This window comes from Sphaerodactylus townsendi, linkage group LG01 (genome assembly GCF_021028975.2).
Source record: "Sphaerodactylus townsendi isolate TG3544 linkage group LG01, MPM_Stown_v2.3, whole genome shotgun sequence".
Taxonomy (NCBI): domain Eukaryota; kingdom Metazoa; phylum Chordata; class Lepidosauria; order Squamata; family Sphaerodactylidae; genus Sphaerodactylus; species Sphaerodactylus townsendi.
Genome location: NC_059425.1, coordinates 174,050,555 through 174,069,565, shown reverse-complemented (window position 1 = coordinate 174,069,565; position 19,011 = coordinate 174,050,555). Strand labels below are relative to the sequence as shown.

At 45.4% G+C, this 19,011-nt stretch overlaps 1 protein-coding gene across 4 annotated transcripts in view; it reads left to right on the top strand.

Annotated features, from left to right (window-relative positions):
• Window positions 1-283: 283 nt before the first annotated feature.
• RANBP17 (RAN binding protein 17) overlaps window positions 284-19,011 on the top strand; it is a 265,770-nt gene continuing 247,042 nt past the window's right edge. For 3 of the 4 annotated variants that reach the window (XM_048500116.1, XM_048500098.1, XM_048500125.1), the window contains exons 1-4: window positions 284-387; window positions 9,173-9,322; window positions 14,978-15,068; window positions 18,460-18,626. In XM_048500116.1, coding sequence (XP_048356073.1) covers window positions 370-387; window positions 9,173-9,322; window positions 14,978-15,068; window positions 18,460-18,626 — 426 coding nt within the window. In that variant the 5' untranslated portion in view covers window positions 284-369. The remainder of the gene's footprint in view (window positions 388-9,172; window positions 9,323-14,977; window positions 15,069-18,459; window positions 18,627-19,011) is intronic. The other variant, XM_048500108.1, reaches the window with a different exon arrangement.

Here is a 19,011-nt window from a genome sequence, read left to right as displayed (position 1 = left end):
ATCACCTCAACACCCCCCCCCCCCGCGCGCTCCAGTGTTTTTAAAGGTTTCCTTGCAGAAAAGCAGACCTTTTCATGCACATTAAATGTCGAAATGAATAAAAAACAGCGAACAGCAACCTGAGGTGAAGGCGGCCTCCCCTCAACCCCTCAGCACCCCTAACCCCGGAGCCCAGCGGGGCAGCCTCCACAGAGCGCCCTTCTTCTCCCTCCCCGCCCTCGCTGCCATTCGCTTCCCCGGGGCCTCCAGCCGCCCGCCCGCCCGGCCCGCCTTCGCTCCGCCCTCGGCCCCTCTCGCCCGGCATCGCAGCCTCCCCTTCCCTCCCCGGCTCCTGGCGGCGGCGTCGCCCTCTCCCGCCTGTCGGGGAAGATGGCGCTGAGCGGCCAGGTCAGTCTGCCGGGGAGCCCCTCCGGACCGTTGGCGATGCCCGGGGCGCAGCTGAGGCCGGGGGCGGGTAGGCCGCCCCGGTCCCCGAGAAGGGGGCGGCGTGGGAGGGTGGCAGCGCACCCTGAGGGGCAGGAAGGCCATGGGTGGGCACGGGAGGTGCCATGGGGGGGGGGGATCTCCAGGTGGGTACCTCAGTGGGGACAGCCATGGGGATGTGTGGGGCGTGTGCGCGTTGTGGGGTGTGGAAGGAGCGAGTGGTGGCTGTAACCCCCCCCCCCCATGTTATTAGGGTGTGTGCCAGCCAAGGGTTGGGAACTAGTGGTGCTCATAGGGTAAAAAGGGGTGGGTGGGTGCCCGGTTCAGGTGTGCCTGTTGGAAATAGGGGGTGGGGTTGCCTAAGGAGTAGGGGTGCAAGAAAAGCATGAGGATAAAGCAGAATATTTGTGTGTGTGGGGGGGGGGGTGCAACACAGGAAAAGGGTCTTTATGAAACTGGCGAGTATTTTTTGTGCATGCCTCCTTGGAAAATACCAGGGGGATGCTGCTGCAGCAGTAGTATGTGATTCCTGAAGGGGTCCTGCCATTAAGGAGTGGGCAGAGTTGGTTAGGATGTCTGGGTGCTCAGTGTGGGCTGTTTTGAGTCGGGAATAACTCTTTTTGCATGCTCATCTGCAGCAGTTCTGTATTTCAGTCCCATCCTTTTCCCCCCTCTGATTCCCCCTCCCCCCCCACCATACTGCTTTCATTCTTGCAGAATAGAAAACATTTTTTTCCACTGCATATATGACTTGGTGTGTTTGCGGGTGTCTCTTCACTCTGTGGTCTCTAAATGAATGTTCAGGAGTTTTATGTACCCCCCAGTGCATTTTTCTGTGTAAAGTGTTATGGAGAACCAACTTCTCCATTCTTACCTGTGGTGTTTGAGATTTGCATATAATGTATGCTTGGAGAGACAAGCAAGTTCCATTGAAATTGTAGTGGTAAATGTCCATTTTCTCAAGTTGCAAAGGTAGCACGTGTGGTGATGTTTGCTAGGCACTTCTTTGGATTTCTTGCATCAAAAGTGAATTGCATGTTTATCATGCTTTTCTTTATTAAGGGGACTGCCCCCCACATTTATTAGTGAGTCCTGGGACTTCTTTTTTATATTGTTTGTTTAAAATGGGCGCCAAATACTTTAAAAGTGTTTGAACGAAAGACAAAAGAAGTATAAATCAGCAAGTTAAACCATCAAGGAATTAAAACCTTAAAGATCATTAAAAGCCTGGGAAATGTGTTTAAAAACATTAGTGTAGGTGCCAATGGAATAGAGTGGGAATGAGTTCCACATGTGAGGTGTCGCCATCGAGAAGTTCTTGCACATTAATGTATCTATTTTAGGAACCCAAAATTGGACTTCCAAGCAGTTGGGAGTTAGGTAGATTTGTATGGAAAAAGGTGGTTCTTCAGGGAGTTCAATCGATCAAATCCAACACTTTGAATAGTATCCAGAAATAGATTACTAATAGTGTGCTGCCAGCAGGCAGGGGCGTGGCCAGGTCTGACCCCGCAGGGCCAAACAGGCGGCCAGCACAAGTGTGGTCAGGTCATAGTCCAATGGGTCAAGGCAGCCGGCAGGCAAGGCATAGTCAGGTCACAGTCCAATAGGTCAAAGCAGGCAGCAGGCAAGGCATAGTCAGGTCCAACAGGTCAAGGCACAAGAGAACTGAGAAGCAGACTGGAAATCAACGTAGAACCAAGCACAGCTGCAACAGGTAACACACTTGTTGCACCCAGGCAAAAGCAAGCTCACAGCCAGGCTTCTATAGAGAGCCTTGTTCAAGGGGCTGGGATTCTTCAAGTAGTTAACCCTCATCAGATGCAGAGACTTCTAATCTCCCACACCTTGCTGCCAAACGAGCACTCCTTCTTTGCTTCCGCAGTAGCTGCTTCTGCTTCTGCCCCCCATGCACAGCTATCTCATCACTGGGTTCCCTAGGAGGATCTGCAGGCTCCTCCACCTGTATGTCGGCAGGGTGTTGGGTCTGCTGCCTGGTCTTCCTCAGGAGCAGCCAACTCTGGCTGCACTGTGTCCTCAGGTTCTGCCTCAGAGTCCTCTGTGTCTTCATAAATACCCAGGGACTGGCTTATGACAAACAGATTTCTTTATACACTCTTAGGGTATATTTGGAGACCCTGTTAACTGAACAGTTTTGAGTCTATGTTCTGGGACAGTTGAAGTTTCTGAAGAGTGTTTGTGGGTAGCATAACGTACAGTGTATTTCAGTCATCCAGCCAATAGCTACTGCAGTAACCAAAGTTGGTAGAAGATGCTTTGGGCTGCACTTTAAATTATTGCTGTGGGCCAGTCCTAGTGTTCTTTTGGACTAAAATGAGGCAGGTCATATATTTGATTTGTTTTTCTGTACTAGGTGGGAGGGTGGGGCCCACCGGTGGCTTGATTTATTAGGGAATTATTATTAACCTGTTTAGTGATAGTTGACCGGTTAGGTTGCTTTTTCCTAATGAATGTATGTATGTTTGTTTGTCTATTTATTTATATATTCAATTTGATAGACTTCTCTACCCCGAAGGCTCAGAGCAGTGTACAAGCTAAACAAGAAAACAATATGTTGCAAATACAAGGAAAGAACAAATCGAATAACCCCAGTAAAATCAATAAAATACAATAAAATCAGTAGCAACAATGACCCACCCATAATTAGGTGGATGGAGGCCGGTCCTAACCCCAGAAGGGGTTTCTGCGGATACTACTAGCTGTCCTCTCATCGTCCTAGTAATGTCATTATGAATGAACCTGTTTCTCCCTGTTCCCCTTTGCACACAAGAAGCCCACCCGTTCAGGAAGTGGCAGCAAAAGCTACGGCTCTTTTGCATAGGGGTGCTCCCCCCCTTCCCAGGATGCATGTGTAACTATAGAGGCCTCTAGGGGATCTCTTTGGCACACAGTGCCCATGCCCAGTCAAGCAAAAAAAAAAAGTATCTACCCCCTCCCTCTTGGGTCTTGGGAATGGTTGGCTGCCAGAGATTTCCCCCCTCCTGCAACCAAGAATCTCCCCCCTCTGAACATGACGGCTGCCATTCCTCTAGAGAAGCCACTCAAATGGTGTATGGAAAAGGGGAAATTGGATGCTTCCTGCTGCCGTAGTTCGCATAGGCAAGCAGGAAGTGTTTGAAACCCGGGTTATGGGAAAAAGAATTGCTTGTTTAGCAATCTTCATTTAACCCGGGTTGGGCTCTCTAAGCCTGTTTTGGGAGAGTGTTCTGTGCAAACCCCTGTTCCCCAAATGAGGTTTTTTGCCTCCTTATTCCATTTTAGGGCTGTGCGGAATCTCCCACAATTCTCCATCTTACTGGAGCCTATTGTAAACTTTTGTTCATGAGGGTCCTGTGATCCCCATCATAGTCTTTTGTGGTTGTCAAAGAGGACTCCTCCTCCCTTTTTACTGGAAAAAGCTGGTTTTCACACAGAAAAGCTGGTTGGATGAAGCCTATAATGATGTATGCCAGAGTCTATCTCTCTTGAATGCAATCACCACTCAGGGAGACAAACTTTACAGGGATGTCCCAACTCTGGCACGTCAGATGTTCATGGACTACAATTCCCATCAGTCCCTGCTGGCATGCCTGCCAGGCAGATGGGGCCTGATGAATCCATGGTAATTCCCATCTGGGCTTAGCGCCAGAAGACAATGGACACACCTTGCTTTAGAGGCTCTATGTGAATGTTCCTGGATGTGACCTTGCAGAGATCGATCAGGACTGCATTCCTCTAGTTTTGAAGAAGAAGAGGAGGAGGAGTTTGGATTAATACCCCCTCCCTATCTCTCCTGTAAGGAGACTCAAAGGGGCTTACAATCTCCCCCCCCCAAACAAACATCCTGTGAGGTGGGGGGGGGTTGAGGAAACTCCAAAGAACTGTGACTAGCCCAAGGTCAACCAGCTGGCATGTGTTGGAGTTCACACACTAATCTGGTTCCCCAGATAAGCCTCCACAGCTCAAGTGGCAGAGCAGGGAATCAAAGCCGGTTCTCCAGATTAGAGTGCACCTGCTCTTAGCCACTATGCCACTTCTGCTCTAGGAGTGACTAGGATCTTGCGAATGTGAAGCTTGCTGAAGACCATTCAGGATTGCTCAACTGTGGCCTGTTTGTAGGGGTTAAGTGACAATCTCAGAACTTCCCAGCTTTCATTTTATTTGTGGACCAACTTCAAGGTGCTGGTTTTAACCTTCAGTTCCCTAGACAGCATGGCTCTGGGGTATAATTTCCTATCTACCTGCTTCATATCAAGAAATGTGATCTAGTCCCTGATATGGATTCAACTGCCAAGAAAAGCTGTATTGACTTCTGTTATATACAGTGCCTTCTTAGAGTTGGTGGTTCTTGTTTTGTTAAATTCTAAAGAAACCCGCCTCTCATGCATTCAGCCCTTCCAGAAGAATAAGAAATACCTTTGTTCTGCTAAGTCTTTTTAAGCTATCAAGGTCTGGCAGTATATAGTTTAATATTCTTTCCTGCTGGCTTCCTTTATTGGACTATTGTTGTATTTATTGTTGGTGCAGTTTATAAAATTTAATCTGTTGGTCCAATCTTTTATGCTACTTTGGGAACAACGAAGTTGAAAGTGCGTTATAAATAATGTCCCCTAATTTGGTTCAGTGACCATTAGTCTGTATGTGCATTATGGCCTTGATTGGTAGCACTGGGAAGATACGGCTGCAATATTAGCAGTGTCATTTTAATTGGGTAAATAAGGACTGCGCTAACAGTCACTTTAATGATTAGTATGTTTGTGGGCTAGGTAGTATGTTAGGAAAGGACTGGGTGAAATGGCTTTTGTCCTGGTGAGCTAGCATGTCAGTGCTTTTTGATTTGGCTGCTTGCGGGTCTTTTGTTATAAGTAGTGACTTTTAAAAGTATATGTGTATAAATATTTATTTGACAGTATATTTCAGTGAAATAATGTACTCACATATATGTTAGCAAGAATCCGCTGGCAGAATTTCATTTACTTCTACCTGAAAATACAAGATCTGCTTTGGAGGATCAGACCAAAGTCCATTTGGCTGGCTTGGGGCCTCTAGAACTCACAGGCAGGGCTTGCAGGGGATGGCAGTTTTCATCCTCAACATGTGGGTTACGTTTGGCTGTCATAGCCAGCAGCTGCTGATAGTTCTCTATGGATCTGTCTAACCTCCAGTTAAAACTATCCAATCTAATAAACATCACTGCATTTTGGAGACTGCTTATTGGCAACTGCTAGTTCACCTTATTGGTAAGAGGAAGCCTTGATGCTTATTTTAACTTATTCCTTTTTTCTCCCTTTTTGGTGTGTGTTGCAAAAGTCACACAGGAATTTTCTGTGGGCTTGTGGCTGTCTTTGGTCGTTTCCCCACTTACCATCTGCTGTGCGCTACTCTCGCCGCTTAAATGGCGCCTTTGAGAGTCCCAAGCCGAGCACTCCCCTTTACCTATTAGGGTGCCGACAATGCAGAAGTCAGCCCTGACGGCTGTTGTGCTGCCTCAGCGCTTCCCCTCAGCGCCGCGTCATTCCTGGCGCTTAACAAAACGGGCGCTTTTTTTTGCAGTGACCTCGCTGCAGAGCCGGGTTGTGGGGAAGCCCGAGCGCCGCCACGCAGAAATGACGCGCGCTGGAGAGTAGCGTGCAGCAAAGGTGGTCGATGGTAAGTGGGGAAATGACCTTTCTTTTCCTCTTATTATCCATGATTAAGTTCTGGTGGTGGTGCAAAATAATTTTAATGATCATCACTAAGTACTTCTTTAGATTCCCCCCCCTCCCCCACATCCCAAGGGCTCTTCGTTTGTGGTATTTCACATTCCTCTAAGCAGGAAGTTGGTGACCAAGGCCTGTCACCTCCATGGCAGAGAAGGGATTGGAATTTGTAGCACCACCTCATCCAGGTGTACATATATCAGAATGAATTGCTGGCAGGGCGGGCACTATTTCAGACTGCTGCTGAGTGAAACGCATTGCTGAATTCTCTCTTACATAGAAAGTTCCCTTTGAGTAGAAAAATTAGCACTTCACAGAATAGGTTGGAATAGAACAATTCTCCTGATGTGCTCAAATTGAGGGGAAAAGTCCTTTTAAAACATAAGGGAGCATTCAAAAATACTCTCTGCTTGCAGCCTGGAGTGTACAGACTCCCATCCCATCCCATCCCGCTGCCTATACAGGCCAGGTTTATCTCACTTAGGTATGGTATGTTTACAGTGGAGGTGGCAGCGGTACTTGGGAGAAGATAAGAAAAATAAAGATTTTATTGTGTAATAATAATGCGATAAAACGTTATTGCTTTGCATATATGGAGAGAAAAATGCTTCATAAATTGTCATATTAAATTCATTTTTTAAAGGGGTGTTTCATGTTGAGTCTTCCTGGCTGCCATGGACCCATTGTCCACGGGCCTGGCCTGTAAGACCGAGTTGTTCCACCGGGCTTTTTTTTGGGGGGGGGGGGGCGCTGATGTGCACCCCCTCCTTTTGTTTTTCCTTCTATTCTCCTTTACCTCCTGAGCCCCTTAACATCTATGGGGCCCTCGTTTCCTTTCCTTTTCTGGGAGGGTTTTTTATGAAGATTTTAAAGCTGGACGCCAACATTTTTGTATGGCATGCTGTTTTCATGGGGTTTTTAATGTTATGTGTAGTGGAGCCTATATTATGTGTGATTGTATTTGTTTATATGCTCCAGTGCTCCAGGAGCAGCAGTGGCGTAGGAGGTTAAGAGCTCGTGTATCTAATCTGGAGGAACCGGGTTTGATTCCCAGCTCTGCCACTTGAGCTGTGGAGGCTTATCTGGGGAATTCAGATTAGCCTGTACACTCCCACACACGCCAGCTGGGTGACCTTGGGCTAGTCACAGCTTCTCGGAGCTCTCTCAGCCCCACCTACTTCACGGGGTGTTTGTTGTGAGGGGGGAAGGGCAAGGAGATTGTAAGCCCCCTTGAGTCTCCTACGGGAGAGAAAGGGGGGATATAAATCCAAAACTCTTCTTCTTCTTCATTAGTGTTGTTTTAATTTATGCTGTGCACCGCCCAGAGTCCTTTGGGGGAGGGGCGGTATATAAAATTGATAATAAATAAATAAATAAAATACAACCAATGTGCCCAGGGATAGTTGCTAATTGTGTACATTTGTGAACATGCAAACGGCCTTCAGCTATTTAGGGAAAATGTGATTGACTTTCTTGGAGCAGAGTTGGGTGTGTCAGCCCTGTTTTACATTTGGCCATTCCTTCTGGAGCTGTTCAAATGAAGTTGAGTAGCAACGTTAACTTGTTCTTGGGAGGTGGGGGGGGATTGTTGTGTTGAAGAAAGGAAACAGGAAGCATTCAGCAAAGTCCTAGGCTGGAGGCAACTCTGCAGACATTTATCTTCGTTTGAATTGTAACCAGATTTCTTCAACGTCTTGGTGGTCTCAGTGGTACTCACAGGAGATGGGAACGGAATGAATTTTGTGGTGTGAACACATGTTTTCTCAGCATATCAGCATCATTCTTCTCCTTGTTATCCTGTGCTCCTCAGTCAGGGAAGAAAAACAAATCAGGTGTTTTGCTCAAACAGTTACAGGTGTTTTGCTCAACCAGTAACCTGTGTTTCGTCCTTGTCTGTCTGGCACAGATTGTCCTGTAATCCGGCTCTCAAGTAAGAAGCCAGGTGAAAACTAAATTGCCATCCTCTCTTGGCAACTGCAAAATAAATGACAGAGATCAAACACAGCATTGAAAATATTGATTCTCACTGTTAACTTTGTCGTCCCTTCTTGCTCGCTGAGGTGGGGAAAAAGAGCTGCTGATCTCAGTTGTCAAGGAAATTTAATCATTGGAACAGGCGCTTGCGTTTTGCAGCAGATAGATATAGGCCCTCTGTTTTTGTTGCATGTGACCCTTCAGTGGCCAGGGGATTTTCCCAGCGTGATTTGTGAATTATTTTTGAGAAGGGAGTGGAAGGACTTGGGTTGAAATGACCATCACGCTGCAATAGGCTGGGAAAAATTCATGCGTTGTCTGTATTCTGGTGTTGGTAAGTAGCATTCAATCATATTTTACCACTTTGATACAGTGATTAGAGTACTGGATTTGAAAGAGGTTCAAACCTCATTTGGCCACAAAAGGTTGCTGGGTGACCTTGGGTCAGTCACACTCTCTCAGCCTAGCCTACATCACAGGGTTGTTGTGAGGTTAAATTGGAAGAGCGGAGAATGCTGTAAGCTCGTTGGGGCCCCCACTGGGGGGAAAGGCAGGGTATACATGAAGTAAATAAATAAATGCACATGAGTATTAGACTCTGATTCTTACAAGTTATTGAGCATTAGCTTTGCAACCACGAAATCTTGGCCTAAATCCCTGTCACCTGCAGTTAAAGCCACTCAGGTAATCTCAGATTGCAAATGCCTTAGCAGACCAGGTGCTCAGGAGCAGCAGCAGCCGAAGGCCATTGCTTTCACCTCCTGCATGTGAGCTCCCAAAGGCACCTGGTGGGCCATTGCGAGTAGCAGAATGTTGGACTAGATGGACTCTGGTCTGATCCAGCAGGCATGTTCTTATGTTCTTATGTTCTTAGGTGCTAGGTAATACTTTCTCTCCCCTGAATTGCAGTTGCAGGAGACAGAGCTGAACTAGGCCAGTGATCTGATCCGCACCTTTTTGTTTGTGTTACCATCAACAGGTTACTGTTTATCATTGTTGAAAATGTCAAGCAACGTAGGGCTATGGAAGGGGAGAATAAATTGATCTTAATGTCAGATTTTTTTCCCCCTCCTCAGCAGAGTTTGGCAGAACTAGAAGTTCTTTGTAAACAGCTTTATGAGGGGACTGACTTAGCTCAGCGAATACAAGCGGAGAAGGTGCTCCTGGAGCTTATTAACAGTCCTGAATGTCTCAGCCAATGTCAGCTGCTACTGGAACAAGGAACAGTAAGTGTTTGAAAACTTTGTAATGGAATACATGTTCCTTTGTGCTTGTTAGAAGGCCACATGTCAGAGCTGAGGTCTGTCTGTGTCAGTACATTTTTTTGCTTTTTACATGTGGCAGTGTTCGATTAAAAATTATATGGAACAGAACGTTTCCTTAGGTTGGAAAGAAGAGGGCCTAAAGTTGTGGTACGTAACTAGAAGAGCTGCTGCTTCTCATATCGTATCTTTGTAACTTTGAAGATTTCTCATGGAAAGAAACAAAAAAAAGGAAAAGTGCGGGATCGACAGTCTAAACCAGTGATGGTGAACCTTTTCGAGACTGAGTGCCCAAATGGTAACCCAAAACCCACTTATTTATCGCAAAGTGCCAACACGGCAATTTAACTTGAATACTGAGGTTTTAGTTTAGAAAAAACGGTTGGCTCTGAGGCGTGCGTTACTCAGGAGTAAGCTTGGTGGTAGTCGGTGACTTTGCTTTGAAGCAACCGTGCAACTCTTCCAACGGGTGAATCACAACCTAGGAGGGTTTACTCAGAAGCAAGCCCCATTGCCAGCAACCGAGCTTACTCCCAGGTAAAGGATTGTGCTTTAGTTCTTCGCATGAAAATCAGTGGGGTTTAACAGCGCTTAACAGGGTTACCTACACTGCTTCCCCAAAACTAGGTCTTAGGTTTAATGCTAATAATCAAGCCCAGCGGCCCAGGCCAGCCTACGTGTGTGTGTCTGTGGGGGGGAGTGGTGACTCTGTTTGCACGTGCCCACAGAGAGGACCCTGAGTGCCACCTCTGGCACCCATGCCATAGGTTTGGAACCACTGAACTAATTTTATTCATGTCCTTTAAACACTGAAATGGCAGCCAGATGAGCTGCAAGGAGAGGAAACATCCGGGGGTACATTCTGGAAATGGCGGGCAGCACTGAGAACCCTGAAGCGGCAGAAAATGGTGGCCGTGAGCTGCTCACAAGCCAAAAGTGATAGCTGGTGGGGTGAGGGGAATTGGGCAAAAAACCCCAATTTCCTCTGGAACACTCCCCCCCCCCCCGCACCATGCGGACAAAAAAAAAGCCAAAACAGTTCTTTTTAAAATGTCTGCAAGATGTTATATTTGTGTTGTACAGAATAGGCCATGCAGAAATGACATAGTAGGATCACACAGCAACACCGTATGAATTATACACAGTACTGTAGACCACAATCTACATCACTTTGGTAAAACACCTTTCTGAACTGTTTTGTTCCTTTCGGTCTAGATTTTTAGTGTTACGTGTGAGGTATAAATCCATGAGGGTAAAAATGGACACAATCGTTAATACAAGAGAAGTGTATTAATGTATATTCTCCTGAGAGGTGTTTGGTCTGCTTCCTATTGACAAGATATAGTTTGATTCAGAGGAATGGCCCGATTCAGTTCCAATGCTATGATCTAGCAAATTTAAATCTACGCATTGAAATAAATCACCTCTTTTGTTGCCGATGGCTAGGGAGGACCCCCGTGAAATTCTGCCTTCCTTGTGGGTTCTTCGTTTATCGTAAGGTGTCTTCTTCCTCGTGTGTGCTTCATTTATCGTCTGAACTGGACAGAGGTGGTATCAGAATCAAGAGACATCTAGATGTTCAGCTGGATTCCCTTAGTTGGGTAAAATTGAGCCAATTTCAGGTTCTTTGATTTACTGACTGAACGTCCAGAATGAAGCCAGTAATGTTGGAAAAAGCCTGGGCCGGACCAGTCGCAATTGAGGCTCCCTTACCCCGGAGCTCAACACTGATATCTGCAGTAGCTGTCCAGCGTGTTGCCTCAGAGGTGCAAATCGGGTCTTCTGGCCCTGTCCTCCATTTCTAGTAAGTGCAGGCAGGCTGCAGGGAGTGTAAGTTCCAGTTGCTGCCCCTTGGCAGTCACCATCACAAAGGACCAGGCCCAGAGACACGGCGGGACTGAGAAGTGAAGAGGGCCTTGGAGCAAGCCGAGCTGAGCAGTCCCTGCTGTGCTTTAAACTCTGCTGAAGCTGACAGTGGGCATTGGCTGCATCATCCCCCTCACTCCCACCAAGTTGGAAGCAGTGCAGCTGCTTTTGTTGATAAGGGGTCTGAGCCCAGTGGTCCTTGGCAGAGTTGCTTGGGCTCGTCTCTGCTTGCTTTTGGTCACTAGTGGCCTCCTGAGGCAGTGGCCCACTGAGACATTTCCCCACAAGTAAATAGCCAGTCAGCCCCTGCCCAAAGACCAGAAACAGCCATGATTCAGAGCTAACGCTGAAGAGGATTAAAATTAGTCGCTGAGGACCATTCCAGTGGAAAGTGCGTCATTATTATCCAAGCAGCCAAAATAGGGGTTTTAATGCATCTCTCACCAGTTCTTCTGTTTTTAAGAATCAGTTAAGGGCCTAAAGGATTCCATATGTTTTGATCTCCGCTTGGTCCAAACTGAAGATTAGTAACATTCCTCAATCTTCCTTCTCTTCCTTCAAGTATAAATTAAATGCAGTTGCACGTCTAATACTGCGTCTCTTTGCCCAATGAGGTAAAGGAGTTGTTTTGCATGCATCTGTGGCTGGAACCTTCAGAGCCATGTTATGGTAAGAGAAGCACACCTTGCCATGACACAGCTCTGAAGATGCCAGCCTTAGACGCAGGCAAAATGTGAGGAACAAAAACTACCAGACCACAGTGACACAGCCCAGAAAACCCACAACAGTTAGTTGATTCTGGCCATGAAAGCCTTTGACAATAAAGTGTCATTTGTCATCATGCTGTGTACCCTCTAAGGGTAGATTTGGTGGGCCTGTGCCAAAAACTAGAACAGAGCATGGTAGTTGCTAGCAAAGAAAAGAACCTTCTGCAGAGGCATTGGGGTAACACCTGCTCCTGGTGCCCCCTGCCCCACTTGCCTTAGGCTGCAGCGGTCCTGAACAGAGCCAGGCTGGCTCGAGGGGGGAAGGAGGAAGGGTATGGGGGTGATTTTCGGGAGCCCACCCATGTGAGGGGAACGGCAGCCGCCTGGGGCATTTATCCCCAGGCAGCCTTGTGGAAGCTCCGCCTCTGACCCTCTGTATGCTTGTGGGAAACCCTAGGCAAAAATCACTCCTTCTTCCAGTTAACAGGGAATGAACATTGATGCTCCAGGTGGTACCTGGAGATCTCGTGCTATTACAGTTGATCTCCAGACAATCAAGATCAGTTACCTGGAGAAAACGGAGGGTGGACTCTATGGCATTATACCAGGGGTCTGCAACCTGTGGCTCTCTAGATGTTCATGGACTACAATTCCCATCAGCCCCTGCCAACATGACCAAGTGGCAGGGGCTGGTGGGAATTGTAGTCCATGAACATTTGGAAAGCCACAGGTTGCAGACCCCTGCATTATACCATGTCGAGGTCCTTCTTCTCCCCAAATCCTTCCCTTCCTAGGCTCCACCTCCAGTCTCCCAAGTATTTCCCAATCTAGATGTGTTACTCTATCATACAAGAGCAAACCCTTAAGTTATTTTAATTTTAAGTTTTTCAGGTGTGACAGAAGCACTGTATTGCTGGGATTGTGTTGCTGTGATCCTTGGTGACATCATGCAGTGCTGGCAGGGATCGCTGTTGATGCTCTCAGACCTGAGCATTTTATGTGCTTGCCCTGCCAGTTCAAGATTTGTCTGGATATTCCATCAAAATGCATGAATACAACTCAATACAAATAGCAGGATGTTATTACGAGGCTGTAATTGGATGATGTCTAGACCTTAGATGATATCATAGGAAGTTTGTTTCACTTTTGTTGCTGCCTTTGAATTTGGTGCTTAAGACCTTATTTACATTTAAAATGGAAAGGGCTGAGGAAATAGAATATCACTTCAGGTAGAAGATAATGCCTTTGAATGCTGTCCTTCCAGTTCACAGCATGTTATAATCTGAAAGAAAATTATTATAAAATTATGTATAGATGGTATCTGACGCCAAAAAAACTGGCAAAAATGTATAAAGGTATATCAAATAATTGTTGGAAATGTCAAAAACTTGAGGGGTTCTTTTGTCATTTGTGGTGGTTGTATACAGATGGCTCCCAGGAACTCCAGGACAGCCTAGGGACTACTCCCATCAGCCCCTACCACCATGGTCAATTGGCCATGCTTACAGAGGCTGATGGGAATTGTAGTTCCTGAACATCTGGAGAGCCGCAGGTTCCCTACCCCTGGGCTAAATCCTTTTGAGACATGATACTTAAAGAAATAGAAATAACAACGGTGAAAAAACCTGAAGTTTTTCTACTGGGAGATGATATACCAAAGTTTGCAGAAAACTGGAAATCTTTTACAGATTATCTATTGAAAAAAATTGGTAGAGGAGAAATAATTGCAGGATTTGAGATCTAAAAGAAAACGGCAGAATGAATTGGCATATTAGCTATGATACTGTGTGTAGTTGATAAATTGTTTCATTTTATATAGATGCATGAATCTAGAACGGAGTAGAATTCGACAACGAGATAGCAGGAAGTCATATGGTTTTGTGGTGTTTAGTTTAGTTCGTTATAAGGGATTGTGTTTAGTTATTGTAAAATTTATGTATTGATTTTTGTGTTCTTTTTTGTATTTTTAGCTTTTATTTTGTATTGATGTAATGGTAGATGTGAAAGTATATGATGGTATGTGTTTTTAACGTTGAGAAAATAAAAAAAATTATTACAAAAAATGCTGCCCTTACAACCTGTTATTTTTTTTAATGAAGCCTGGGAATTCTAGGACTCTGGTATGCATATTGATGTAATTTTACATCCATATAATGTTATATCGATTCTAATGCTTATTTTTAAAAGAGCCCCCCTCAGGAGAAAGTAAGGTTTAAGGGACAAGGTTAGGGAAAATGACTGCTAGGTTGAAAGGAAAATCCGAATTGTCCTACCCATATGGCAGCTATCTAGGCCAGTGATGGTGAACCTTTTCGAGGCCGAGTGCCCAGACTGCAACCCAAAACCCACTTATTTATCGCAAAGTGCCAACACGGCAATTTAACCTGAATACTGAGGTTTTAATTTAGAAAAAACGGTTGGCTCCAAGGTGCGCGTTACTTGGGAGTAAGCTTGGTGGTAGTCGGTGTCTTTGCTTTGAAGCAACCGTGCAACACTTCAAATGGGTGAATCACAACCCTAGAAGGGTTTAGAAGCAAGCCCCATTGCCAGCAACCCAGCTTACTCCCAGGTAAAGGATTGCACTTTAGTTCCCATGAAAATCAGTGGGGTTTAAAGCACTTAACAGGGTTGTTTACGTGTCGTGCCCAGCGGCCCAGGCCAGCCTAGATGTATGGGGGCACCCTTCGCCCCTCCCCACATGATCTTAACTTCTGTGGGTGCTGCCAAGTGCTCCACAGAGGGCTCTGAGTGCCACCTCTGGCACCCGTGCCATAGGTTCGCCACCACTGATCTAGGCTTTACTGTGATCTTTCCAAAACTTTGGAGCAAAGTGGTTTTGTTGAGAAAGAATTTCCCTGGAGAGAAGCCAGGAAAACCATTGAACTGCACAGGTCTACCACAGTTCTGTAGGGAAGCAGGGAAAAAAAACCTTTCCCAACCACATTGATCATGGGGCAAATAGCCTGCGTGGAAGTGAAATGAATGATGATGAAAAGGAGGAATATAAATTTACTGAATAAATAATAGAGCATTTGTTTTCTCTTAGACATCTTATGCTCAGCTTTTGGCAGCAACATGCCTCTCCAAACTTGTATGCAAAACAACTCCTTTACCTGTTCAGCAAAGAATGGACATCAGTAAGTATTGCTTGTTTTTTCCCTTAAGAAATTGTAAGTAATTGATCATCTGAAATGTCATATCTTAGATGACTTGTTATCTTCTGTTTCCAAAATAATGTCAGAGGCTAATTGATACCATACGTCAGCCATGATTTTATCATAGCAAACGTCTGAGATTTCCGGTTCTGGTGGGTTTTCCGGGCTGTGTGGCTGTGGTCTGGTGGATCTTGTTCCTATCGGTTCGGCTGCATCTGTGGCTGGCATCTTCAGAGGTGTATCACAGAGGGAAGTCTGTAGATTTCTGATTGTTCAAACAACTAAATGAAGACGTGGTCTTGAATTACAGTTGCCAGCCTCCAGGTGGAAGCTGGAGATCTCCTGCTTTTACAGCCAATGCCATTAACACACGGAGCTGGCTTGGTCTACATGTGGTTATTTGCTGTTTATCTTAAGGGCATTCCAGCTTCAACTTAGAAGTACATTATCCAAACAGTATTAGAAAGTGATGGCTGGCAAGAGTTTTTAGGACAGCTTAGTGGAAAGCAAATACATGCAATAAAAGAAAAAATATATAGGCAAAATTAAAATGCAGTGGAATGTAAAATATGTCCTACTAGTAGGGGTCGCACAAGGACTTGCAGGGGGCATCTCATCCCCCCACTATTTCCTCTTTCCCTTCCCTAAGCGCCCCTCTGTGGTCTCATCTTCTCCTGCTTCCTTCTCTCCTTCCAACCTACCAGTCAACTTAGCTTTATTTCTTTCCCTGCTTCCCTTTCACTGGCAGCTTCTTCTTGGGAAAACTGAGGTCTGGTGGTTTCATGCCTGCTGCCAGGCTGGTCCTGGTCCCATGGTAGAAGATCTTCAAGGACTTGTGAATGGCACCTCATTTACACCTGTGTCTACCTTCCCACACTATTTCCTTTTTCAGTCCTCTTTGGAACTCCTGTGTCTTCACCTTCCCCTGTTTCATTGTCTCCTTCCTACTTACTGACTATGCTTCCTTCCTATCCACTAACCATGCTTATATTTGCCCCTAATTTTCAGCTATATTTGTTAATTATTTACTTATGCTAGCGGTGGCCAACCTGTGGTGTTCCAGATGTTCATGGACCACAATTCCTATCAGCCCCAATTCCCATCTGCCCCTGCACCATAGGTTACGCTCTGCCTTTCTCCCCAATGGCGATCCAAAGCAGTTTACATCATTCTCCTCCTATTTATCCTCACAACAATCATATGTCCCACGCCGGTCTCTGCGTTCTGCGGAGGCCAATCTGCTGGTGATCCCCGCCCCCTCTATGATGCGGCTGGCCTCCACCAGGGCCAGGGCTTTCACGGCCCTGGCCCCTGCCTGGTGGAATGCTCTCCCTCCAGCTGTCCGGGCCCTCCGGGACCTCAATGAGTTCCGCAGGGCCTGTAAGACTGAGCTTTTCCACCGGGCCTTTGGGGAGACCAGCCGCTGATGTGGGTGCCCGAAACAAACATGCTGAGAAACACTCTAGACCCACTGTCCCTCTCTTAAGAGGAGAGGTTTTAATAGTTTGTGGATGCCATCTATTTTTAAACTTAAATAAGGTTTGCTTTTGAATTCTGCATTTTAAGCCTTAATTTATTTTTATCTTGTTTTATTGTCTGTTTGTTAGTGTTGTAAGGGCAGTATAAAAATGCAATAATAAATAAAATAAATAAATAAATTTATATTTTATATTTTAAATTTATGCGAGGTAAGTTAGGCTAAAAATGTATGACGTGCTCAGGGTCACTCTGGGATTTGAACCTGAGACTATGAGACGCCAACCTGAAATTCTATCCAATGTACCACTCTTGCTTTTGTGTAGTGGCTGCTATTGAGCAGTGAGGCCTGAGTGAGTCAAGGAGATCATGTGGTACAAATTTTCATACCTGGCCCTGATAAATCAAAACAGCCCTATAACTGGCTCTGCCTCCTTCCCTTGTCTTTTACTGATATAAACTAAGGCCCGTTCCACACACGCAAAATAATGCGTTTTCAAACCACTTTCACAACTGTTTGCAAGTGGATTTTGCCATTCCGCACAGCTTCAAAGAGCACTGAAAGCCGTTTGAAAGTCCATTATTTTGCATGTGCGGAACGAGCCTAAGATTTCAGCTTGCAAAATGCTTTCTGTGGCTGTTACTAGTTAACTACAATACTATTCTATTGTAGTTAACTAGCAACAGCCACAGAAGGCATTTATTTTCTAAAGTTAAAGGTGGTGCTTGTATAATTTTGGGGAGTTAACCCACAATATGTGGGTGTGGGTGTTTTAGACTTCAGATTTTTTCTGCAAACCTGGGGCTTTTACCAAGTTTGTCAAAAGATCTGTCCCGTTTGTACATGATTCCAGTCTCAAGATTTAAGTATGCATGGATTTTACCATATTGAGAATTCAGTTGATAAGAAAATGTAAAACCACAACACAATGCGTCATCAAACCAGTCAAAACCGGTTTTGTTAGAATGTTGAATGTGACAGAAGATGACCGATCTTGGTGGCCTCAACAAAGAACAAGTAGATATGAAATCTGGTACGTTTCCCCTAATGCCTTATCTGTATGAAATTCCGAAGTGAACAGATCTAGAATGGGTTAGATTCAGAGATTCCCTCTGATGTACAGAAGATTCCCTCTGATGTAGGGAACGATTGATTTGTGAGCAGAAAGGAATGTCTGGCTCCAACCCAGTTACACAGATAAAAAAATAATCAAACTGTGACCTGGCCTGGTTTCTATTTGGCTGTGGTTTTAGTACCATAATCGCAGCACTGTGGTCAAGAAGGAATCGGAATTAATATACAGAACGGTATCTCTGATGTATCTTCTGTGGGAATCCACGCAGGGAGAAAATCTGTTGGTAGACTTGTTGAAACGTTGTTTTGGAGTTGTCATAGTGCCAGTACAATAGCTGTATTAGCATCTGCAATGAAGCAGTGATAAAGCATTGCTGTCATCTGTCTCAGGAAAATATGTTAGTAGGGTTGTATATTCCTCCACCACAAGACTCAACATGCTGGACCTTCTTTGTTGTAGAATGCTCCGCCTGGGTCCTAGTGCCCACCGAGCCCTGCAGTTTGCACAAGGCAAGTACGGGTGATAGTTGTTCAATGAGCTATAAGTGCTCTTGTATCAAAGCGCCATGATCAATAATGTACAAAAGAATGATTTTGACCAAGGCAGTGTGTAACAATGAATGATAATTCTCATATTCGTTTGGGACTATATTCTAATGCGAAAGCACCTCAACTGACCATCCTAACATCTTTTTCTGAGATATACACACTTTTGAGAGCTCTGGACCTATGACATATTTTACAAGGGCAGTGTAGAATACAAATTGATGAGTATATTAAGCATGAAGTAATTTTGAATTAATGTTTTGTATTTTGCCACAGGAAACTACATACTGAACTATGTAGCATCTCGGCCAAAGCTGGCCCTGTTTGTGATCCAAGCTCTTGTGCAAGTAATTGCCAAGATCACAAAGTTGGGTTGGTTTGACGTTCAAAAAGATCAGCTCGTCTTTAGAGATATTATTGCTGATGTGAAAAAGTTTCTACAGGTAAGAGGAATGGACCTTTGAAATGAAATTAAATGTAGCAGTGATGCTTATTGACTTCTGTGAGAGCCAGCGTGGTGTAGTGGTTAAGAGCAGGTGCCCCCTAATCTGGAGAACCGGGTTTGATTCCCCGCTCTGCCACTTGAGCTGTGGAAGCTTATCTGGTGAACCAGTTTAGCTTGTGCACTCCAAAACATGCCTGCTGGGTGACCTTGGGCTACTCCCAGTTCTTTGGAGCTCTCTCAGCCCTACCCACCTCACAGGGTGTTTGTTGCCGGGGGGCGGGGAGGAGATTGTAAGCCCCTTTGAGTCTCCTAACAGGAGAGAAAGGGGGGGATATAAATCCAACTCTTCTTCTTCTATATGTTATCCTAAAGGGATGTAGAAT